At 42.6% G+C, this 25,998-nt stretch overlaps 1 protein-coding gene across 1 annotated transcript; it reads right to left on the bottom strand.

The window, feature by feature from the left end:
- On the bottom strand, positions 1-25,138 carry LOC135226417 (nuclear autoantigenic sperm protein-like; the record flags this gene model as incomplete). Its single annotated transcript, XM_064265945.1, is given in 11 exon segments — positions 1-197; positions 563-697; positions 874-999; positions 1,845-1,984; positions 3,287-3,488; positions 12,585-12,714; positions 12,822-12,909; positions 13,431-13,577; positions 22,554-22,610; positions 23,954-24,089; positions 25,048-25,138. Coding segments are annotated over 11 exon segments (1,333 nt in total), but the record flags the coding sequence as incomplete, so codon positions are not given.
- Positions 25,139-25,998: the final 860 nt, after the last annotated feature.

Below are 25,998 nucleotides of genomic sequence, written 5' to 3'. Positions count from 1 at the left end.
TTTTGTTAATACCAAATATAATAAATATGAAAATCCTTAAAACAAATGTATACTCTGTATTCAAAATCAAAAATTATACAAGAAAAGTGAGTCAACCTAAATTACACATTTACACATTAAGATAATGATTTAAGTTCTACCTTCTTCACTGTTTCTGAAGACTTATCTTTCAGTTCTGCTGCTACATCATCTGAGGCCTGAAAAAAAGTATACAATATCTATAATTCCTCACTCTACTATATCCATGAATTTACAATCAAATTATATTTTGGCAAGCACCAAAGTACTAAATCCTTCAAAATTTTCTACTGAAATGGATAACAAAAATTAAAATAAATTATAAAAGACAGTAGAAATGGATACCAAAAATTATAATAAATTATAAAAGACAAGTTTGTTTCATTACATTTATAAGCAACTCATCCACCTTAACATGTATAATGATACCAGTCTGAGAAGAGCCTTTATTAGGCTCAGAGGTCTGGATAAACTAATCCTTTATAATTACATGTATAACTCAAGTTCATGTTCCACAAAGAAATTAATTAAAACTCTTCCCTACCTCTTTTCTTTCTGTAACTGCATTAGAAGTCTGTCCATTTGTCATTTTAGATCCATTTACAACTGAAGCAGAATCCCCATTTTCACATTTTATTTTTTTAGAATCTTCACTCTCACCTTCTTCCAGTTTTCTCTGCTTCCAACAAAAGGAAAGCTTATTTTAGCATATGACGAACTTGACAGAATATCTTATCAGTAGCAAACCATTGAAAAATGAACAAAATAATCAGGATGACTAAAGTCTGTTGTTAACACTGAAATTTTCAAATAACATAACAAATGGCTTCCAGAGAAAATACACAAAACACTTACCTTCTTTCTTACAACCATAATAGGTTTTGCTTCTTTATTTGAGGAGGTACTTGGCCCTGAGAATGGGTTCTGTGAACTGCTGCTTCCTTGAGATGATTCTCCTGTTAATTTTCCCAGCTCCATTGCCTAATTTAAAAGAAAATTACTTAAGAATTGTTTACATTTATCTCAAGATACTTAAGCACACAAATTGAAACATTGAAACTCTCTGGTAATTACACCCATTCTACATAAATTTGTAAACTTACTAGTGAACCTAATCCATTCCATTACACATAAGCAATCAAGAAAACTTTTGGCCACAGTCTCAGATCACATTGCTGTGATATTAAAAATACACTATTTACAATAATTCACCTCAGGATTTGTTATAAACAATATGCTTAACTAACAGTTCAGTCCAAGTAAACACACATTACTGCAAGACTTTTGACATTATTTTTTATCATTTGGCACTATAAACTGTTAGGCCTGCATTAAACTACATTATAGATATCTGTATAACTTATGAATAACAGCTTTAGGTATAGGTAAACAGCATCAGCTTTTCAGTACTAGTCTGATAGACATCCTATTCCAGGCCCAAACTAAATTGCACCCCAGAATTTTGAAGGTAAATTCCTATAGCAGCATGTATAGCAGTTACTGGACATGACTTTATGACAGTTCCAATCAGTATACAGTATATTATACACTTACCCCAATACACAAAAGTAATCTTCCCACCTGTAGAACCATGTAGGCTTTTTTTCTACAAGTTATAAGATCAAGAGATAAATACTCAACATACTGTATATAAAAAAAAACCTACACTTCAATAGATAATTAAAATAATGTACAGTATAATGAATACATAGCATGAAAGCTTAAAAAAAAAAAAAAAATTCCCATACTGCTGAAGAAGATTTTACCAGTACATAAAAGAATTCGTAAATATGATTTATAACTACATAGACAAATAAAGTACTCACTGCAGCTGCTTTAACTCTCTCATGGGAATCTTTCTTCATCTGTTCCATGTCTACTATTTTCTCTTTTATTTCTGGAAGTAACTGATTTAGCTCATCTATCTCTCCTTGCTCTGTGTAGAACGGATCAACTCTTGTGGCAGCTGTATAAATATAATGAAAATGTTTACCTGATAATGCCATCCCCTTCAAAATTTTTAAGCCCTGTAAATATAACCTTTATTCAAATGTGTTAAATAACCAGCACATCAAATACTAAAGCTACCTAAAAAAAAATACGAGTACACAACTGCAACCAATTATTATTTAACTTAATGTTATCCTGTCCTGCTTGGAACAGCAATGTTAACAAATACAGATTCATTTTTATTATAATAAAGTAGTTTAATGTGCAATTTTCAGTCACACTTCTAGCCTCCAGTTTTTATGGCTACAGGTTTCCTCTAAAACAAGATGAAAGTGAAGTATGGATAAGTTAAAAAATTTGAACTGCTATGGGGGAAAGGAGATGGATAAAAATGAAGAAGCAATGAAACCACAAAAGCAGTACCCTATTATGGGGTATCAGTCATTATGCCATAGTCCTCCTTTCATGAATCCAACTAACAGTATCTAATTCAGAGCTGTCTCTACAAGATGAAACAACTCCAGTAAAAATGCCAATTTGATGCAATAGGAATACAGCATCACAGGTAAAATGCAAAAAGCAAATCATTAAGAAACCAGCACAATTTCATAATTTATATCAAACAACCTCTAGGCTAGGCTGACTAAAGCAATAAAATATTATCATAGAATTACCATCATGCTAAACATTACAAACTATTCTCAAGACAATTCATTGTAAAAGAACAAAGATCCTTAGCATAAAAATGTATTGAAGTATATCTCAAACTGGATGTGTACAGTCCTTGTCCATCAGCTGCTGAAACATGGATTAATTCCTTTCCATAAATAAATAAACCTGCACATAACCTTGGGTGAGTGCAGGTGTTTTATGAACCAAAAAATTTGTGATCTGGTCACTTGACCCAAGCACCAAATCATATTATGATACAGCACTGTTAGTGCATTGTATGCACTGGTACTAAAGGTCTGTAAAGTTGACTAAGGTTTGGCCACTTGCCAATCTTGGTTACTCAATCCACCAGCTTGTAAATTTATATCTTCCTTGAGCTAGGAAGTAAGACTCTGAATGATGCCTGATCACTACCATGATACTTAACCCAATTTTGGTAAATACTACAAAATTCCTCCAAGAACTGAAGTATAAAAGACTCATGAAATACATTAAGACTGAAGTCTAACTCTACCAAGACCAAACATGTTATAATAGGTTATCAATTAAAAGATTTATTATCCAATCTAAATTGTTGCTTCACTTTTATATAACACAACCTACGTATTGCTAATTTCTGGCCTAATAACTGCAGAGGAACACTTACCATCTTTGACTCTTTGCTCTTCAGTCCACTCTGCCTTTTCCTTTTTCATTTTCTCAAGGTTACTTATTCTGCATTCCAAAACTGTAACAGCAGCTTTGAAGCTCTCTATTGCAAGATCAAATTCATCCACAAATGAAAATGCAATGCCAAGCTGATATTGAGTCTCTGCTATAAATCTGTCATCACTATTTAGAACACTTGTCTGAAAGAAAGAAATAGTAAATAACATTAAGTCTGAATTTTCCCTAGTTAAACACAAGAGTGAAAATCAAAACATTATGAAAAAATTACAATAATAGCCAACAATGAATAGGAAACGTATCATGAAAGTATGATGTATACTAAGGGTTTTCTCACAATTCTTTATAATAGAACCAAGGGTCGATCGATAATGGCAAAATCCAGATGGGGTTAAAATAAAAAAATAAAAATAAATAATCTAAGAGTGTTCAAGGGCAATTTTGTACCTTTCCTCGCATAATCATGTCAATTCTGCTAACTGTAAACACTTGATAATGATTACAAACAGCCATCACACTTTAACCTGACAACTTGATATGCAAAAGGGAATTACCTACCCGTTTTCCCCATATTTGTAACAAAATATTGCATAAATACGTTGAAAAAAATGTAACCTCCTTTTTCTCTACCTGTAGAACTCAGTTCCAGAGGTCCTTTATTCATCACACTGTTGGACTAAGGAACAGTCTCCCTGAAGAAGCAATGCATTACTACCCTAATGCTCTTCTCATAATATAATACATTTTCTGTATTTATTAATTCATTTTCTTTTTTATTTAAGCGAGATATGACAATTTGTCGAAAATTGCATTTTTCCTAACTATACAAACCTGAGGTCCTTTAACAATAGGAAGGTAACTAGCGGCAGCTGGGACGGTCGTAAGCTTCGCACAAGGGAGAACGGTAGTTAACTGCTTGTCCGGTCGTGCGCGCGCCGCGCGCCCGGCGGTGAAGAATCACTTTTTGCTTTAGGCCCATGCAAAAAGTTGCAGAGTGAGGGGTGGTATGAGGTGGGACTATATGTAAAGGACCTCAGGTTTGTATAGTTAGGAAAAATGCAATTTCGACAAATTGTCATTTGTTCCGATACGTAATACAAACCCTCGTCCTTTAACAATAGGAAGACTCACTTCTTGGTGGTGGAATCTGAGTCTTTTTGGTGAACAGACTGGTGTTCGTCCAACCTTGGAATGCCTCCCTGGTCGTAAGAGCAAGGGAGGGATCCAAACCTCTGTCCGATTGATCGGGGTGTGCACCGCAGGATCAATGGTCAGACCTCTGAGCCAAGTACTAAGAGAGAGGCAAGCGTATCTCTTCGTACCAGCGTTGTAAGAACTTGTTCCTGTACAGGAGCCACATAAAGTTATGGGTTTTGTCTCAAGTAGGCATCCACTCCTTCCCCCTTGTTGGTTGAGGGAGTGGAGGATATTTGCTTCTATCCCTAACTAAAGGGATAGATTGGGGCTCGGTTGAGTAGCTTACTGCATCGGATTCCTTTCCAGCATGGTGACGACCGTGACCCTTCCTGCCCACAGGTAGAGAGAGAAAGAAAGATGAGAAGAGAAGCCAGTCGCACTCTCATTCAACCATTCATTCCTACAGTCACACAGGAATCGATGCTGTTCTGCCTGCTCGGGTGCTGTAAGCTTACACAACGTGTTGAGCAGCCACCACAGGTCCCAAGGAAAAGTATCCAAGGACTTGTGGGCAATATCCCGAAGGTAGAAGGACGTGAAGGTAGTCTGGTTGGCCCAGACACCTGCCTTCAGGACCTGCGCCACGGAGAAGTTCTTGCGGAACGCCAAAGAGGGTCCAATACCTCTGACTTCGTGGGCTCTCGGTCGGAGCGTACGGATGTCGTCACTACCATCAGCCTCGTACGCTCTCCTGATCACCTCACGCAGCCAGAAAGAAAGCGTGTTCTTGGATACTTCTTTCTTGGTAACCCCAGTGCTAACGAAGAGGCGTCGACACTCAGACCTGAGGTGTCGAGTTTTCTTCAGATAGCGCCGTAGCGCCCTCACAGGACAAAGCAGCATCTCATCCGTATCGTTGTCGGTGAAATCCATTACGGAGGGGATTGTGAAAGACTCGAACCTGTCGTCAGGGATCGACGGATTGCTGAGTCTTAGCTACGAAATTCGGGACGAAATCGAGCGTCACAGATCCCCAGCCCCTGGAATGTTTAACATTGAAGGACAGACCATGAAGTTCCCCTACTCTCTTCGCCGATGCCAGGGCCAGCAAGAAGAGGGTCTTGAGGGTCAGATCCCTGTCTGACGACTCTCGGAGTGGCTCGAATGGTCTTCGAGTCAAACTCCTAAGGACGAGAGTCATATCCCACTCAGGTGGCCTGATCTCCTTGGGTGGGCAAGACCTTTCGAAGCTCCTCATTAGCAAGGAGATCTCGAACGAGTTCGAGATGTCCAGTCCCCTCAGTTTTTATAGGACGAGTGCCAGTGCAGCTCTATATCCTTTAACTGTGGGTACTGAGAGGAGCTTCTCTCGGCGAAGAAATACGAGGAAATCCGCTACCTGCTGAAGAGTGGCTCTGAGAGGAGATAGATCCCGTCTACGACATCCAACCACAGAAGACGGCCCACTTCCCCTGGTACACAGCTGCAGAGGACTGTCTGACGTGTCCAGCCATCTCTGTTGCTGCGCTGCGAGAAAAGCCTCTCGTTCGCAAGAGATGGTGGATAACAGCCAGCCGTGAAAGTTGTAGGGACTGGACTGCTCGGTGGTACCGCTCTACGTGTGGCTGGGCTAGAAGGTTGTGCCAGTGGGGCATCTCTCTCGGTTCTTCTGCAAGAAGAGCCAGCAGGTCCGGATACCAAACGGCTTGAGGTCGTTTGGGAGCCACCAGGATCATCCTGAGATTGGGAGTGACCAGCGCTCGGCTGATCACTTTCCGAATCAGACAAAAGGGAGGAAAGGCGTAGACGAAGAGGTTGTCCCAGGGGTGTTGAAGAGCGTCCTCTGCAGCTGCCCATGGGTCCGGCACGGCTGAGCAAAAAACTTGAAGTTTTTTTGTTGTGCCGGGTGGCGAACAGGTCATATGACTGGACGCCCCCACAGGTTGAAGAGCCTTTCCGCCACTTCTGGGTGTAGGGACCACTCGGTCCCTATTACCTGATCCCGACGGCTGAGCTTGTCCGCTACTACATTCCTCTTGCCTGGAATGTAGCGTGCTGACAGCTCTATCGAATGAGCCGTGGCCCACTCGTGCACCTGCACCGTCAACTGGTGTAGCGGGAGAGACACTAGGCCCCCCTGCTTGTTGACGTATGCCACTACCGTGGTGTTGTCGCACATCAACACCACTGAGTGTCCCATCAAGCGGTCTTGGAACTCTTGGAGAGCGTAAAACGCCGCCTTGAGTTCCAGGACATTGATGTGAAGGTGCTTGTCGTGATGGTCCCACACACCTGCAGCCAGCAACTCCTCCAGGTGTGCGCCCCATCCCTCGGGTCGATGCGTCTGAGAACAGCAGCATCTCCGGGGGGGGAGTGCGTAGGGGCACTCCTCTTAAGAGGTTCCTGTCGTCGAGCCACCAGGCTAGGTCCTGCCTCACCTTCTCCGTGATGGACACGGGGAAGTAAGGTGGATCCTTTACCTGTGACCAACTCTCCCTTAGTCTCCACTGGAGAGACCGCAGGTGAAGACGTCCGTGAGGAACTAACTTCTCGAGTGACGACAGGTGGCCGATCACGACTTGCCATTGCTGAGCTGCCTGTTCCTGCCGAGACAGGAACCGGCCGGCTGCCTCCCTGAATTTTGCTGATCCTCAAGTCTGCGGGGCGGACTTGAGCTGCTACCGTATTGATCAGCATACCCAGGTACTTCATCTTCTGCTTGGGTTCGAGATCGGACTTCTCGTAGTTTATCACGATCCCCAGATCGCGACAAAACTTTAGAAGTCGATCCCTGTCCTGCAGCAACTGCGAGCGGGAGCTCGCCAGACCAGCCAATCGTCGAGATACCTCAGAAGACGTATCCCGTGCGAATGGGCCCAAGCAGACACCAGCGTGAACACTCTCGTGAACACCTGTGGGGCGGTTGAGAGACCGAAGCAGAGTGCCCTGAATTGGTACCACCCCCCCCCGTCCCGTCGAAGATGAAGCGGAGGTACTTTCTGGAGGACTGATGGATGGGTATTTGGAAATACGCATCCTTCAGGTCCACTGAAAGCATGAAAGTCGTTCTCCCTGATGGAGGTCCAGCACGGAACGTGCCGTCTCCATCTTGAACCGAGTCTGGCGAACAAATCGGTTCAGGGGAGAGAGATCTATCACCGGGCGCCGCCAGCCCCCCTATGCCTTTTCCACTAAGAAAAGGCGGCTGTAAAAGCCCGGTGACCGATCTACTACGACTTCTACAGCTCGTTTGGTCAGCATGGTCTTGATCTCCTGCCGAAGAGCGTCGTCCTTTGAGGATCCCAGAACATATGTCTGCAGATGGACCGGGTTGGAGGTGAGGGGTGGCCGAGATTCGAAGGGTAGTAGATATCCCTCCCGAAGGACGTCTACTATCCAGTCTCGGCACCGTAGCGCTGCCAAGTTGCCCAATGGCTCGCCAGGCGGCACCCCCCCACTTCCGGCAGCTGGTGAGGGGGAACGCCGTCCCTAGCGTTTCCCACCTCGCTTCGACTTCTTCCCAGCACCTCCTCGGGGAAAGGAGGGCTGGGAGGAGGGCTGGTTACGGCCTCCTTTACTAGAAGTTGAAGCAGGAAGAGTCTTTCCTCGGGGCTTCGATGGAGCAGCCGTCTTAGCAGCCGAGGAAGCGCTAGCTAAACTCTTAGGCTTAGCCGCAGATGTACGAGGTTGCCCAGAAACCTTCGTAACTGCCTGGTGAACCAGACGGTCACTGTCATCAGTGCGCCGTCTTTCCACCGCAGCGTCCACCATACTCTCCGGGAAAGAGAGCGGAGGAACTCTTCATTGGTCCGTTACGTAGTCCATTTAACCGCTTCACGCCCGGCCCCCTTGGCTACTCGTGTAAGGACAGCGTCCTACGACGGAGAACCAAGTTGGCCCACAGGTTTGCCGTCTGATGGGCGAGGTAGGAAATGGCCCTACCTCCAGACTGGCACAGTCTCCTGAAGTCGGGGTCGTCTTCGAGGGCAGCGCCCCCGGCGTCGGCCGCGACCTTGGATACTGTGAGGGACCACAGATCCAACCAAGAGACTGCCTGGAAAGCTGCCATAGCGGTAGCTTCCAGGCCCAGTGCCTCCTGCTGCGAGAACCATAGGTTCTCTGACAGGAGCTGCTGCAGGGACACACCTGGAGTTAGCCTAGCTAGCTCCGGGTTAACCTGTTTGGGCGGTATTGGATCTACTGATGGCACGTAGAACTTCCGCTGTCGCTGCAGAGGAGGAGGAAGTAGCTTGGAAGACCGTCCTGACTTAAGTGAGTCCTCTCGTCCTGAGACGAAATACTCCACCTGGTCAAGGACTGAGTCTGCAAGCTCCGATCGCGGCAGTCCCACCGTCAATTTGGGTTCCCCTCTTCGGGCCCCAAAATGACTCGAGCCGGGACGTGGGCTCAGATGGTGGTAGCGGCGATCCTTCCCCCAGGTCGTTGTGCTGACAAATCAGCGCAATAACCTGGGCAAAGTTCCTCTGGATCTCAGGAGTTACAGCGTCCTGAGGAGTAGGACCGTCCAGTCCCTCCAACAGGAGCAGCTCTCGAGACCCTCTTCCTTCAGAAGGAGGAACAGCAACAGACCCCTGACGGTCGCCTCCAACCACTTGCGCGTACGACCTGGCTGGTCCTACAACCATGCCTGGTTCGTGCGTCGTCGTGGCGGGATCGTGAGCGGCGCACCTCTCACGATCACATCCTGGGTACCTCGCTCTTCCCGGTGTAGCCCGAGGAAGTTGAAGGTATAGGAGAGACAGACCTGACGCTCCCCCCCTCCCCCCGTTCGCTGGCAGGACCAGCGTACGTGGGGGGCTGCAGCCGATCACCAACCCGCGGTGGGGATCGTGCTGCAGGCCTGGTCGTGCCGCTCACCTGTGGCGAGCGGCTCGACTGAGCACGTCGACCCCGATCTCGTGCGTCAGACGAGCTGCTGCTGGCCACCGTCTCCGTCCGGTCCCTGTGGGAGCGGCGGTCAGGTGATCTGCAGAGCTCGCTTTCGCGGTGAGACCGGTGAGCGTCCTCACGGCACGTCAAACCGCTGGTACCAGCCGAAGCTGGTGCCGTTGGTCGAGGGGACCTCTTCTCAGCCTCAACCCGTGGCCGGTCAGAGACCGTCACGTCAACCGAGGTACCGGCTGGTCGCTACGAGAGCGGCCGCTGGCCTGGCGAGCGTCACTTGCGCGACTCTCGACAGTCTTCTGCTCCGTGCCTCTGTCGTGACGGTGAGCAAGCTCAGGCGTCTTGACATTGGCTGCACGGTCGCCCGAAGGAGACCGTACACTCGGACCTTCTCGCGAACGAGAAGTCGAGCCGGTACCTGACTTAGCAGCAGTGCTACTAAGACCAGGCGCGGATGTACCAGCAGTAGCCAGCACATCCTTGGTCCCCGTCTTCTTCTTCTTCTCAGAAGAGGAGACGGGCCCCGTTCCCGAGGGAACAGGAGGACCAGCAGAAGCACCCCCCGTCACGCCAGAGCGAGACGGGCCCTTCGAAGGCTTGGAAGCCTTAGAAGTCGAAGGGGAAGAGGCGGCAACAGACGACGAAGAAGACGATGAAGACGACGACGACATCTTCCTCTTCTTCGTCAGCTCTCTCAGGACGGACGTCAGGTCTTCCATCCACGGAAAAGTCGGGCCAATTGCCGAAGCAACACGCCCCGACTGATCCTGTCCGGAAAGACCTGAGACCGGTGCAGCACCTCCATGACGAGACGCGACGTGGGCAGGGGCAGGCACGGCAGGAGCGGCAGGAACATCAGCAGCAGGACCAGCACCATCAGGACCAGCACCAGCAGGACCAGCAGCAGCAGGACCAGCACCAATAGGACCAGCACCAGCAGGACCAGCACCAGCAGCAACATCAACATTAGAGTCCCGCACCGCGCGCTTCGTAGGAGCGGCGCGAGGGGCTGGGCCAGCAACACTCGCTGCAGGTACGGCAGGTACGGCAGCATAATCCGGCGTCACAGACCTCTCCATCTCAGCCAAACTCATCATTGGGACGGGCGGTAGATCCAGGGGCGAACTTTTGGGGCAGCGAAAGTCGGGCGTCGGCAGCACATAAAACCCAGGTGGCGGCGGCACGCCCCTCTTAGGCACGGCAGCGATCGGCATCTGAATTGACGCCGTTGGAGTCACTGACGCAATGTGTTGCGTATACACCACATGAGGAGGGGCGGCGTACGCTGGTGTTGACACCGTATTGGTCGTAGTTGTAACCACACCATGAGTTACCACTGCCGACCCCGCTAGCCGTTGAATCAAGCCCTGGATACTGGGGGCGCCCTGCAGTCCCAACGACGCCCACACCTGTCCAAGGTCGTCACTCACAGAAGGCACACCTGAGGGAGGAACAGTCGGGTCAGTTAGAGGGGCACCCTCACGCCTGGGGGAGGACGAACCCCACCCAGAGCGGACGGAAGACCCCGAATACAATTGCACATCCGGGTATCGGGCACCCTCCTCCACACTCGACGGATCGAGTGAGGAGAAGGACTCCGAAACCCCCCCCGCAGGGGAAGGCGCAAATCGTGGGGGCTGAGCTGGAGGCAGGAAGGATGACGAGGTATCCGTAACCAAAGGAGTCGCTGGAGAGCTTTCCGACGACTCCTTGGTCAACCTACGCCTCTTCCTACCCTCGTACAGCACCCACGCTGCCGCCTCGGACCAATTTACACATACATCACATGGTTCGGTTCGGGAGCATTCTCGCCCCCGACACCGAAAACATAACTCATGAGGATCAATATCTGGGTAAGAGCGGAATCCGCGCCATTTACGCCCCTCCAACCCGGTACACACTCTACGGGCAGTTGGTGGCGCGGCGAAAGCTCTTCTTGATCCATGATTAATTAATCTTCACTTCAATGAAAAATGAAAACAAAGTACTTACAATTTCATTCAAGACCACACACAAACCAGTCAGAAAGAAATTGTAACATCCAAAGCACACGACCGAAAATAGCGGGCAGAGCGATGACGAACACGTCCTGTCACACACGGCCGAAAGCAAAAGTGATTCTTCACCGCCGGGCGCGCGGCGGGCGCACGACCGGACAAGCAGTTAACTACCGTTCTCCCCTTGTGCGAAGCTTACGACCGTCCCAGCTGCCGCTAGTTACCTTCCTATTGTTAAAGGACCGAGGGTTTGTATTACGTATCGGAACAACTCTTTTTTCTGTATTTCCCCTTACCTTCTCTTACTACTTCTTAATTCACCCATACAACAGTGCATCCCAACTCCCTCCCAACCAGGGAAACTGCTCTCAAACTCCACCCACCTTGTAAAGCAACCCCCTTCTCTGAGCGCATTCCTCTACACAGCTTTACTGCCCCTCCTCTCTAATGGCACCCAGCCATCCATCTGAATCGCCATCCTACCCTGGAAACTTCTCCTGGGGCCCACACCACCCAAAACCCTTTTGTTGTCGAGTGTAAGCAGTGATACCAATATTTTCTCGAGGCTGTGCAACATTGCCAACCACCAGAAAGCAGTTTTTTCAAATTCTTTGAAATTTATATGTATACGTACATATATCTTTGGGGCCCTGGTCCTTGGTCTGGGTGTTAGATAATGCCAAGTTCCAGATAATGGTGATCCAGACAATTGAAGGATTACTGTAATAGATTCTTTTAAAAACTAACTGTTGATTACTCTCCCAAAACAGTCAAACAAAATCAATGAACATTAGAATGTAACACATCAAACTTGAAAATTACCTTAAAACTGGCTTGTTACCTAGACATCAACTCACACATACAATAAATCACCTTTTTTTTTTTTTTTTTTTTTTTTATAATTTTGCTGTCATCATTCAAGGGGACCATAAACAATTTCTCGTCAAACACTAGTCCAAAGAGATTTGTTCTTAAATGAAATAAATATTGGAACAATTTAAAAGTTGAAGGGGGCCCGCTTGGTAAAATGAAACAAAAGTAAGGGCAAAAATGACTTGAGAAACAAAGGGATGCTGCAGTAGCCCACAACTCCCCAAAATAGGGGTTTTTCATTCTTAAGCCCCTAAATCATATAAAAAATTACTCTTAAAATAATAAATATGGCTAAATGTGCCACAAAAAATTATAAGACTATGATAAGGCTACAATCTAATCAGTGATGTTCACTGAACAACTTACTTGAATCTCCAAACAGCGTTTGAAATCTTCAATGCCCTGAGTGTAATTCTCACTTTCTAAGCCAACTTCTCCCAGTTTGAGAAACACTTCTGCAACTTTTTCTTTCATTTTTGGATTGGTATCTGTCTGTCTGCAAGATTAAACAAAATCGATATAGCACATGATGCGTAAACAAACTCCAGAAAATTCAACGATAATACTCTCAAAGGTATATTTAATAAAATAAAGCTCTCTTACTTCTCAAAGATAATCTTAGCTAATTCCAGCATTTCCCAAGATAGCTGTAAGTTTGAAACTTCTTCTTCATCCTCTTCCGTTTTGTCCCCTGTAAGAAAAACATGTATTAGTTTTATAATACAATTTACTTCTAATATCAAAATGTCAATTTCTATCCATTGCTTGAAAAATTTACTTTCCACACTATACAGATGGTTATGGTGTCATTTTGATCTTCACTGATATGTATGTGTTTAGAAACTAAATATGGTATACATGAAAAGTTAAAAAGTGAAATTAGCTAAAACATCTTACAAATGTCATCAGAATCTTAACAGTTAGGAATAAGATTACATCACTGCACTTTCAAGAGGTCAAACCAACCTGGAAGTATTTAAAGTTACCTAAACATTTTCATCAGTCACAAAGCTGTCCTAACTATTGTTTTCACTGACATTACCTCAAACCTTATGACTATCTCCTTTGAATAATAATAATCTGAGCAACATTGTTCAGAACCAAGCAAGCCTCTTTCACCACTAAACCAATGTAATTCAGAAGACGATGGTACCTGGGTGGTTCTTATGATAAAAACAGGCCTAGAAATGAAAGCAAAAATTCTAGACCTACCTTCACCTTCATTTTCACCTTCTTGTGCTTCGCCTTCTTGTTCTTCACCATCCTGAGATTCACCATCCCCTTCCCCTTCCCCTTCACCCTCTTGAGAATCTCCATCACCTTCCGAATCTTCATCGTCGTTCTCAACACTTCCTTCCTCTGTCAAAGGCAACAGATCATATATGTATATATCTTCCAGCTAACCTGCATTATTTCCAAATCATCTTTTTCAATTCTAACACCTATTCTGAAGATCTACCACTGACTATTAGCATAGTGGAATGCTTTAAACCTGATATTTGAAATTCTCAATGTAACATTTCAATGTTACAAGTTAATGTAAGCTCCACTTTATTGATATTACACCTACCATTCATATGAACTCTTGCCTATCGTTCAAGTTCCCAGATATGAAAGAAACCACCCAAAAGAAATCAAAACAACTAAAAAGTGAAAAATTCTGCAATTCAATTAAAATCTCGAAATAAAACTCATTCTTGTTTTGTAATCATTCTATATATAGTAAAACTTAGAATACTACGTGAAAAACAGAAATCAATTATGCCATTCCAAATAGATCAATTCTTATGTATTTCTCAAGTCTATAAACCACTACTAATTACAGATGCAATGAAGAAAAAAAAAATCTATCAATACAAAAGTTAATAAGAACATAGCTCCCATCATGAAATGATATTTTCATATTAAAATAAATTTTTGAACATACTTACCTGGTAGTTATATATATAATTTAATTCCCACCCTCCTCCCCTCTAGAGACTAGGGGCATGGAAGATCTGAGGAATAGTTGGAATGGTTCCAGGTACCTGGATAGAGGGCGCACAGGTGGTACACCTGACTACCCAATCGGCGATTGCCGCGAGTTTTGAATTCTGCCGTGACGTCACAGGGACTTAAGCTATATATATATAACTACCAGGTAAGTATGTTCAAAAATTTATTTTAATATGAAAATATCATTTTTAAACATCTAACTTACCTGGTAGTTATATATATATAGCTGATTGACACCTTTGGTGGAGGGTCAGAGACAGCCAACATCGTTGGAATTGATATAAGAGTTAATAAACAAACTTATGGGTTCGTACCTGTTTAAGGAAGCTTACTTTAATAATCTCGTGCCTCATTATGTCAGCTTTCCTTAAGAGATACAGCGATCCACCCAGGGGGCTGAAGACCTCAAGGAGCTGTCAACCGGTGCATAACCTCTATGTGACAGGACCTCATCTAATACCTTTGTTCCGGGCGCTACCAAGGAACAAAATGACCACCTGACTGAAAATCAATGGTTGTGGAAGCCTGCGTCCAGTCTCCACAAACAACCATAAAAATTCAACAGTTCCAAGGAAGGAAAAAGGTATTAGGTTATGGGATTGTAGGGGTAGCTCCTTCTCCCACTACTGCATTCGCTGTTACGAATGGTCCCAAAGTGCAACAGTCTTCGTAAAGAGTCTGCAAGTTTCAAATAGTGTGAGGCAAACACTGACTTACTTTTGCAGAAAGTAGAGTCCATTATACTCTGTAAAGACCTGATCTGTCTGAAAGCTACAGATGTTGTCACTGTTCTAACTTCATGTGCTTTGACCTTCAACAGTTTGAGATCCGCCTCACAATATTGTGAATGAGCTTCCCTTATAAGGTTCTTAATGAAAAAGGAATGCGCATTCTTTGACATTTGCAGAGGGCTTTCTGACAAAACACTCAAGCCCCTCTGAATTGGCACATAATTGCTTTGTTCTTTTCAGGTGATGCTTCAGGACCCTTACCTGACAAAGAACTCTCTCTAATTCCTTACCTGTGAGCTCCGACAGGTTTGGAATCTCGAACGATTTGGGCCAGGGCAGAGAAGGGCGTTCGTTCTTCGCTAGAAATTCCAGCTATAGAGAGCAGATAGCATTGCCCTGTCTGAACCCTACAGCTTTGCTGAAGACATGGATTTCACTGACTCTTTTTGCTGTAGCTAGACCAACTAAGAAGAGAGTTTTATACGGTGAGGTTCTTAAATGATGTTTCCTGTAAAGGTTTGAACCTTTCACTCATGATAAACTTCAGGACTACGTCCAGATTCTATGCTGGAGGGGACTGTAGTCTTTCTTTAGTCGTGTCGAAAGGTCTGAGAAGGTCTTGGAGATCTTCATATTCAGACACGTCTAAGTTCCTGTCAATGAAGACCTCTCCGAACATGTTTACGTATCGCTTAATGGTCGATGTCGAAATGATACGACTTCTCTTACAGTCTGCAGCGAAGAGTCTCTTATTGTGCTATCCCTTTGCAGCGAAGATGATTCTTCTCGGCAATGGATAGGACAGCGACACTCCACGGCTGATGTCCATGGTATGGTTGCTGGGACAATCTATTAGGATGAAGTAATGATTGATCTGGAACAACCTACTAAGTCTACAGCGTAGATCGTAACTGACTCAGGCGCCCTGAGATCTGTTTATTGACTGCGTTCGATGGCGTAGAGTCCAAGTATCCGAGCAAGTCACATGATTTTTTGCTTTTTAAAAAGGTTATGTCGAGAGACAATACAAATTATCTATTTGTTTGTCACTGGTGCTGGACAGTGAGGTAGTGAATCCCTTAAAGAGTTGCTGATTCTCTCAAGTCATGTGCCCAATAGGGCCGAGTCAATTGCCCTTTAGAGACCGAGGTCCTTTATGGCAAGACATTCTCCTAGCATATGAATCTCAGCTAAGAAGTAAACAACACTAAGTTTCATTGAAGACAAAGGTGGAGAGCGAATGCAACCTACGTCTTTACAGCCGAATCGAGAGAAGGATTCTCAAGATTCCATAGCTCCGCTTACAAAGGACTGACAACGCTAACAGCTAACAGCTATTTTATTTAGATAATTTGCAGACAAACTCAGAAGTCTGAAGAGACCTTCTGCATTATCGCAATGCGATACAGCGGGAGAGTAGTAAAGACTTCTGTTACTGTGCGGTAAATGCCTGTTACTGTGCGGTAAATGCCAAGATGAAAAAGCCCAGAATATATATATCTGTTGAAAATTCTTGCAATATCCAAGGGGATGCCGAAGATGTCATACATGTATGCGAGAATCCCTGTTAAATAGAGACGTAAGTCTGATATTGTTGTACAGAGAACAGGTTCGGTAGTCAATCATTGTAGGGGAGAGAGACATAAAAAGACACTACGTCTCGGAGAACCAGCTGGTACTGGGTTGCCTTTCTCTTTCTGTAGTCTCAGTCTACTCAGTTCTTGCTCACTCGCTATCCGAGTTGCCAGGTAATTCATTCCTCTAAGGAATGCGTTCAGCTAGAATAATCGAGCGTTAAAAGAAAAAGGAATCTATTATGCTCGAGCAATTATATTTAAACGAAACGGATTTCAGTAAATAAAAAAAAAAAACTGATGTGGTTTTGTCGTGACCATACCATAGTATTTTAAAATCGAAACTGTTAACTCTTGGGAAGATAGACAGTCCCGAGTTGCAGTTCTATTAAGACCGAAGTCGTCTTGGTCACAAACCGTAGAATTGACTACGGTATGCGACTGCCCCCTGGACAATTCAACTGCTTAACAGAATTATTTCTCGAGGGTAATATCCATCGTATATTTGTAGGCTTCTGTACAAATGACTTCCATCCTAAATCTTTTCCCTTCGAAAAATTAAAATACGGATTGGAAATCTACACCTTTCCTTCTCTAGTCAAGAGAGTAAAGGAAAGAAGTCTTCCCCGAAGGAAAGCTTCAATAGTAAACATTGAAAAAAAAAAACCGACAAAAGTTCAAGCTAAACTGGATGTTCGGGTTCGTTCTTGTGTATTCCAGGGTTGGTCATCTAACGAGAGATATTCTTCCTCCAGTAGTAGATATTCTTGCAAATGCTAGAAATCACAGGAATTCGAGCATTCTGCAAGGTTCCCGATTATCGTAAAAACAATTATCGAGAATTCTCGATATTAAGTCCTGCGTGGCCTTCTGGGTTAAGGCAGAGGAGACTTCATTCACTAACTTTTGTGCTGAAAGAGGCGCATAAAACAAGCCCGATGAATGGGTATGACCTCATAAGTAAGGAAAGAATAATTCATGACATTTGGCATCCTGCTTTTCAAATACTTGACGTCCGGCGTCTTGGCGTCCAGCCTCTTGACGCCTGGCGTCTGGTGTCCAGTTTGACTTTTGGAGCTCTGTCGTAGAGAATCTGACGATCGACTTCCTGACTTTTAGTTTCTTGACGCCTAGCGTCTTGGCGTCCAGAATCTTGACGCCTGGCGTCCTGGAGTCCATACGTCCTGTTGCTCAGAATATTGAAGTCTGTCGTCTAGGTGTGAAAACCTTGACGCTCTACGTTCCCAAAAAGTTAAAACTCGAAAGCTCTGAACACTTCTCTGACGAGTTGATCTAATTCTGAAGTCGACTAAAGCACTTTGGTTCTGTTCATAGTTGTTTGTCGAAAAGAACCCACCACACTCGAGAAGTCCCTTTGGGTCGAAGAAAGAATTCCAAGGCCAAGAGCTTCTCTCGTCTCATACTATACACTCGAGCTGGATGCTAACTTTGCTGGGGGAAAACGAGAAAACTGTCGTAATTTGTTCTTTCTTCGTTTGCCTCCAGTTATGCATCACCTTTAGAGTTCTCTTGGAAGAGGGAGACAAAACCCCTCTTTGTAAAGTTTGTCATATTTGAACGATTTTCCCAAGCGTAAACTCTGAAGGAGGGGAACAAGGAGTAGCTGGAATAAAGCTCTCTGGAAAATCTCATTACAGACCTTTATAAGTCTTTTCAAATCTGATGAAGCATGTTGTTCCTTTGAATGCTCTTCATCTGAAACAGGCTCTAAGGTACTCACAGGAGAAAGGACGTTATCAAGTTTCCTTTCTCCTGAATGTAATCAAATATAAGTAGCGACGTCTTGCTGACGTCCGGCGCCATGATGTATATGATCCTGACAGTCAAGCTATTGACGCTTTGCTCTATGATGTTCTTGACATTTGTATATGATGCCCTTGGACCAACCCATGGATCTTTTGGTATGTCTAGCGTCTTGATGTTATGATCCTGACGATCATTTATGATCCAGATGTACAAGATCTAGAAGGTCGGATCCATGATCCCCTTGGCGGTTGTATATGATCCTGACACCCATGGATTGGATACTTGGTGAACAGCGTCATGATGTTTATGATCCTGATGCTCAAGTGCCTGGGATCATGCTGTTTATGATCCTGACGTTCAAGATCTACTTGTACAAAGCCATGATCCCCTTGACGTTGGGATCTTTAGTGTCAAGATCATGCTGTATATGATCCTTCATCATGTTTATGATCTTGACGCTCTGCACCATCCTGACGTTTAGGATCTTGACGCTTAGCGTCATTATCCTCTTGACGCTCGTCTGTCTCTTGACGCTCCAACTCTTGGCGCTCGGCGTCATGTCGGATACCGACGTCATGATGTATATGACTTTGACGTTGATTGATTTGCCATGATCATATTGACGTTCGGTTCTTTGACGTCCGTCGTCACTATGCTTATGTATTTGACGCTGGGCGTCATGTAGAGCCATCTGGCAGATCTTCATGTATGAAGATAGTTTTTTCTGTATATGCTGAATATAAACAGATACGGAGTATCTATCTACATCAAACAATGAAACATCCGGAGACGAAGACCAAAGCGAAGAAGGAAGAGGAATGTACAGAAGGCATAAAAGCGTCTGACATCTGTCTGTCCTTTACCGAAACAGATGGCCGCCTGTGCGACATCTTACTGCTTTCGACAAAAGGACCAACCGTGTCAGACGTCTTTCCGTCTGCCACCGAAGCAGATGGCCGCCTGTGCGACATCTTACTGCTTTTGGTGGGGGAAACTGACATTCTCCAACCTCCTCTTGTCTTCGTAATCGGACTAAAATCTGTTCGGACTGCTGCAATGCTACATCCTGACAGTTCTTGACGCTTTGCGTCACTCATGATCTTCTTCTTATGAAGGATCTAGATTTTGAAGTTTAACGCCAGCCCCGTCTGGGTACTGCATCGTCAGACGACGAAGAAAATACTTTAACTTCTCCTATCCAATGGCGAGTATGAGTGTCCTGGGGACGGCTACTCGGGAGCTAAAATCTCCTCATCTCTCGTCTCCCTTCGTCGGTCGACTTTCCTTCTCACAGGGGTTGGTAAGCTTGGAAGAGGTCTATGGACCAGGAGTACGATAGATCCGAGCCGTATCAATCGAAAAAAACATAATAATTTTTCTACTCGCCTTCCTATGGCGAGGCGTGAACGTCCTGGGGATTGTCAACAGGTACGCTCGAAGGGACGGCCACTCGGTAGCTAAAGCCTCTCGCCTCCCTTTGTCAGTCAACATTCCTTCTCACAGGGGTTGGTGAGCTTGGAAGAGGTCTAGGACTAGGAGCACAACAGGTTCGAGCAGTCGCACCCTCCACTGCACTTGCATTTGCACTGATTTTAACAATGTAACTTGTGATTCTAAAATCTCTCACATTCGACCACGATTTCTCCGTTTCCACAGGGGATTACACCTTTACCAAAGGCTTGAATGGTCGCAATCATGTCCTATAAAGTTGGACCAACACTTTCAGTAGGGGGAATAAAAACTATTACTATGAAAGCAGGGTCAATAGGACCACTAGCAAGGGAAAGTGAATTGTTAATTCCCTATCTCTAGAAGAGCGAGACATAATACTCTTCGCTCTCCTGATGTTATTATTTTCAAGATTTCGCACATAGCAATAATACCTATCCAGTCATTTTCTCCTTGTATCATGCAAATGATCACTCTTGCTTCTCAATTTACATAATATTAACGAGAATCTATCGAGGTTTAACAAACCAAGAATTACATCCTCTCACTCATTCTTACACTCGAAGCAGAGTCAGCCATGTTTAGAAAATGCGAAAGAGAGATCAAGAATAAGCAATTGTCACAATAATAATGTAAACATTCTCTTATCATCATCATTCATTATGATTCATTATCGTTATCAAGATGATCTACATACACCCAACAACAAGCGAAAGCCAAAGCCAAAGTGTACTTCACCAAATCAATTGTGAAAAACACGGGCGAAAGCGAGTAAAATTCCACGATGTTAGCCGAAAAGGCAGCAGGGAAGATCTGAGGAATAGTTGGAATGGTTCCAGGTACCTGGATAGAGGGCGCACAGGTGGTACACCTGACTACCCAATCGGCGATTGCCGCGAGTTTTGAATTCTGCCGTGACGTCACAGGGACTTAAGCTATATATATATAACTACCAGGTAAGTTAGATGTTTAAAAATTCAATACTTTAGTGTAAAAGACAAGAACCTGCTTTTAGAGGGGAGAAAAAAAAAAAAAAAAAAAAAAAAAAAAAAAAAAAAAAAAAAGCCTATGAATATATCTTACTGCCTTACAAAATGGTGGGAAACCCATCAATATTACAAGAATTTCAGGCCAACCTTCACATTCTGGGTTATACAAGATCCTACTAGTAAAAAAGGCAGAACCCTTGCATCCTGATGGAAAAGTTCTAGCTTCATTTTCCTTGACATCAGAATAAGACAAAAAAGCCATAAGACATTTATGGAAATACAAGACCTCGGTTAAAAGACACGGGGGTTGACGTGAAGCAGTATATAAATATAGAAATAGAACCACCAATTTTTCTTGCATGAAATATTGTAATAGGGTACTGTAGTTAAACAGTAGCTAACAGAGAACAAATCATGAGCAGTTAGGAGGAGGAAAATCATTAAGTGCAGGGCCTTATAGAAAAGTTTTTATTCCATAATACGTTTTCCTTACAAACTTGATATTTCTTTTCTTTACATACATGAACCAGAGTATCCCAGCCACCAAAATCATTTTCATTCAAGATTAAAAGGCCTATAGTGTGCATGCCCAGTCCTGCAAATCAGAGCACAGAGAAGGAAGGAGCGCACCCGCTCCATGATTAGCAGCTTTAAGAAATGTGTAATAAAAACCATTATAATCTCAACAACCCTACAAAGCTTCAATAGCCATTTAGTCAGAAGGAAGAAAAAACCATAATCTCCCAAGGATGTCACTGAACAGCAGAACTAATGGAAGACTGAAGATTGAAAACTTCACTCAACCTTCACTGACTTGACCTATAAAGGGTCTGGGAATGAAAAACTAGTGTACCTGAATTCAGTGGTCCACAGGATTATACAACTAAATATCTCCCAGTACTAAATTTTTACCAGTAACATGGAGGCAGCACAAAAGATGCAACAAACAGCCATGCCTCGAAAGGGCCAGAAAAGTGAGACAGCAAAGAATTCTGGTCTCAGTAGGTGCTGTTTCAATACACTTCCAAGCTTACTTCTCACGTAATAAAGTATTTTTTTTTTTACTGTATGAGCAGATCCTGTGACTACTCAAACAACTTGCCTGAGACTTTCCTTAAGTGAGGACTAAAAATTGAATAGAGAAAAGCATTTAGGACAGCAAGAGAAGCAAAGACCAAGAAGTTCATCAAAATATGACAATATGACTAGGGAATAATAGGAAAGCTGCAAAGTACCCTTAGCATCACCTTTCATGCTGCTTGAAGAACCCACAAACAGTACCCATCTATAGAGAATCATGCGAGACATGGAGGAAAGAAAAAAAAAATAACTTGCGTTTGGGAAAGGAGATACAATGCTGTGCAGCCAGTTTGAATATGAAAAGCACAGAAGACCTGACAAAAAAACTCCAAAGAGAACTGATAAAAATAACCTCTATAATCTATTAACAATTAGAAACTATAATAATGTAAACTAAACCTCTGGAGCTTTAGATATTAAATCCAAAACCCTCCTACCTCACCTGACAGGTTATCTCAACCAAACTACTAATTCAACCTATGGACTAAATCAATCAATCATTTTAACTAACAAAAAAAAAAAAAAAAAAAAAAAAAAAAAAAAAAAAAAACTTCAGTATGTATCTGAAGAAACCTAAACCAGTTCAGCATTTTGACAAAATCCTGTCATTTCAATATACTGTCATTGCATGAAGTGACACAGAAGAAAATCAGGTATACAAAAATATTAGTCCTGAATAACTCAGGACATAGTCCAAACTACTTTATGGATTTTCTAACTACAGTACACAGTATTTTCTCCTGCCATTACCTTTGGGCCCCTCTGGTTTCTTGGCTTCAGATTTCTCTGCATCTTCTTCCTTAGGTACTGAAAGTATCTGAGCTATACTATGCCTTGAATTAACTCTTACCACTTCAGACAAAGTAAATTCTTTCTGCTGTGTACAGAACCACATTAGTAAAATAAAAAAATAGACTTAAAATGCTAACACTACTACTCATCCCTTACACTTGTAATCTACCCAACAGCATACTGGAACTGAAGAGTTCAAACTTTAACTCTGTAACCATCACTTTGGAACTTTTATATAAAGCAATTCTGACCAAATTACAAGTGGGACATGAGACTGGTTTTGTAAGAGGGTACTACCATTAACATAATACTGTACCTTTATTATGCTAAAAGGTCTCCTCTATCTACATTTCAGTTTTACAACAGCTCTATGTAACATATTATCTATGGCTCAAATAAATCAAGCAAATTTAAAAATTCTCGGTAAATAATACTTTCACTGGGTTACAAACAAAATTTTGCAAAATGAATATCTAGAAAGCCATGCACAAATTATCAAACTTTGAGACGTGCTTAAGACTTCTGACAGTTATGATGATGATCATCTCAAGGAAGTCTCAACATCTCTGAATTCAACATAAAACTACCAAAAAATTGTGAAAAGCAAGGATACTGCAACAAAACATGATCAACTATGAATGAAAATAATGGTGGTATCAAACCCAAGTAAAGTTTTATGATAAATTGTACTCAGTAACAATCAAGACTTGGGTGGTTTCAAAATAAATTGTTAAAATGCACATCAGTCTTGGCAAAGCATAAGCCTTACTGGATTCACATCCCAAAGGCAACTTGATATAAAATGGGCAGAAAAGTACACTAATGGATACAAAATGGGTTAGCCGGATTTAAGGTTTTCAACATTCTATGAAGCTGCACATATTTCAAGGGACAGTGAATTAGAGTTGTGCAGGTATTCCATCCATTTAAAGTAATAATTAGTATTTAAAATGAGTTTAATGCGCAATTCAATTTCAAAGTTACATGCAAAACAGATTGATACTAACTGTAGAGTTAAAACTGAACATAAAATTCAATTTTAAAAAGTTACATGCAAAAGTTTCATATATGTCTCAATTTGGAGTTAAAACCAAACATAATTAGAAATTCCATCAAATAAAAAAAAATTTGTGACGATGCAAAAATTAGCAATAATCCAAATAAAAATGTTACCATAATAAATGCAATCAACTGACAGACTCAGTTCCAATGTGTGTTAATTCTCAATATTGCCACCTCTGTGGAATTTCACCCCCAAAATGTCCAAGGGTCAGAGTATAGCTTTTTAAAACTGAGTACATATTAATGAACAATACATTTCAACACCTCTAGTATACGCTAACATTTTGTTGACTTACCTCCCTCAAGAGCATTCCCAATCACTCCACTCTCCATGCGTGCCATTTCCAGTAAAGCTTTGCCGTAACAGAAATATGCATCGCCACACTCTGGTGCAGTTTCTCCATACTGATCAGCCAGTAACTTACAAGCCTCCTGTAAATTCAGTACATGATAAGCAAAATTTCGTGCAGAAACCCTCCGATACCTTCTTTTCCCGACTATATTTTGGATACATAATCTATAGGAATGTAGAAGGCTATTCAATGACTGCCAATATCCTCTCCTTGTATAAGCACTGTGTTTAATATACACTAACTTCATGGTGAGACAATCATGTCAGTTTCCTTCACAAAAGAACAGGATCATTCTAGATATATAGTTCACAAAATTTTCAACAATATAAATGAGTATAATTCAGAATTAGTCTGAATAGCTAGAATTAGGGCAATGCATGACATGAATGCACAGTATTTTTTAGGTCAAGAAATCTCAGTGATTAATTCACAGGGCAATGACCCTAGAACAACTGGATACAGAGTAAAGGCCACCAAGCAATGCAAGGATGCTGCAAACAAGTTTAGGACCATCAACCATGTGCCCATTAAGGCACCCTGCAAGTGGTAAGATCCTATAAAGAAAACTAATAAGGATACCAATACAGTTATAGCAACTGTTAACAAGTAGCAATTATGGCAAAAGTGCTTAGGGTCTCAAAATCACTTGAGCCCTCCTTCAACAATCGAATACTTAAAATCTTACAATATTTTGCTACCTTTAGAAGCCCAAGTGCTTGCTCAAGTATGTCTTAAACAAGACATTTGAGAACAAAAGATATGGCTTAGATCACACTGTGCAAACACTTGACTGGGTGACACCCCCCACCATATCAACTATTGTTGGACTTTATCTATTTGCAGATTCCTTAAAAAATGTGATAAATAAAAAGAACGTACAGGGTTGAAATGTTGCTCAGTACTGTACTAGTATATCATGATATCCACAAGCTACTGTAATACTATGTATTTATGAAACAATGTTAAACTATACTGAAAAATGTCAAAAGAACATTAAAAAACGTGCAATATTACAAAATAATAACCTTGAAACCTACCTGGAGAGAATTCACTGCAGATGGTATGTCTCCAACAATTAAATGTCTCTTTCCTTGAGCAAAATGGTTCAAAGCCATTGTAGCTGCATCTCTGAAAATCACAAGTAAAGATATAGTTATGCTGTATATAATACTTCCTACAGTTATCTAGTATTCATTTCAGTAATACACATATTTGCTCATGAGATCACATTTACCAGTTACCAATTTTCTGTATTAAACTCATAAAACACTAAATGCAATAAAGCAATAGCCATCTACCCTGTTACATGCGGTAAACAACTTCTCGGTCCCCAATGGTCATCTTATCAGCATCAGGTAAATATCATTTACAATATCCAGGTCGTAACAAAAAATTAAAAATTAACACAGAAGCTCACCGAGATTATGGACTAAATCATCCAAGCCAACTCCACAATAAAAGAAACTCCCGACATTTCAATGTAATATATACATCTGACTGTGTGCTTTTGCTATAAAGTACAGGTATACATATTTATACCCTGTACCCCTTAAACTACTGTAAAATCTTATAACTGCCTATTTTAACAGTTCAATGCCAAATTTGATAATTCTAACAAAAATATATGATAAATTATTCTAAAACAAAAATAATTTCTAACAAAAATACACCCCAAACAACCATCCCAAAACCCCAAGAGTCATATTGGATTCAAAATTGTCTTGAACACTTAGGTATTTTATGAAGACTTCACATAGTTTATACGGCAGTTTCCTATTGCTACCTCATTTTGTTAATGAAACTTCGATCTTTTGAAAGGTTTTGCTTACAGGGATTCATTTTGTTGTTTTTATACAATATCGAGTGAAAAGGTGAATTTTCCATGACGATGTTTGCAGCCTGGTCATTTACCCTATTAATATAAAAATTAATTTCATTACCAATGACAGACAGTTAAGAAATCAAAGAGGCAAAAGCCAGAGACGGGC

This window comes from Macrobrachium nipponense, chromosome 14 (assembly GCF_015104395.2).
Source record: "Macrobrachium nipponense isolate FS-2020 chromosome 14, ASM1510439v2, whole genome shotgun sequence".
NCBI classification, from domain to species: domain Eukaryota; kingdom Metazoa; phylum Arthropoda; class Malacostraca; order Decapoda; family Palaemonidae; genus Macrobrachium; species Macrobrachium nipponense.
This window is presented reverse-complemented; position numbering and strand designations above follow the sequence as displayed.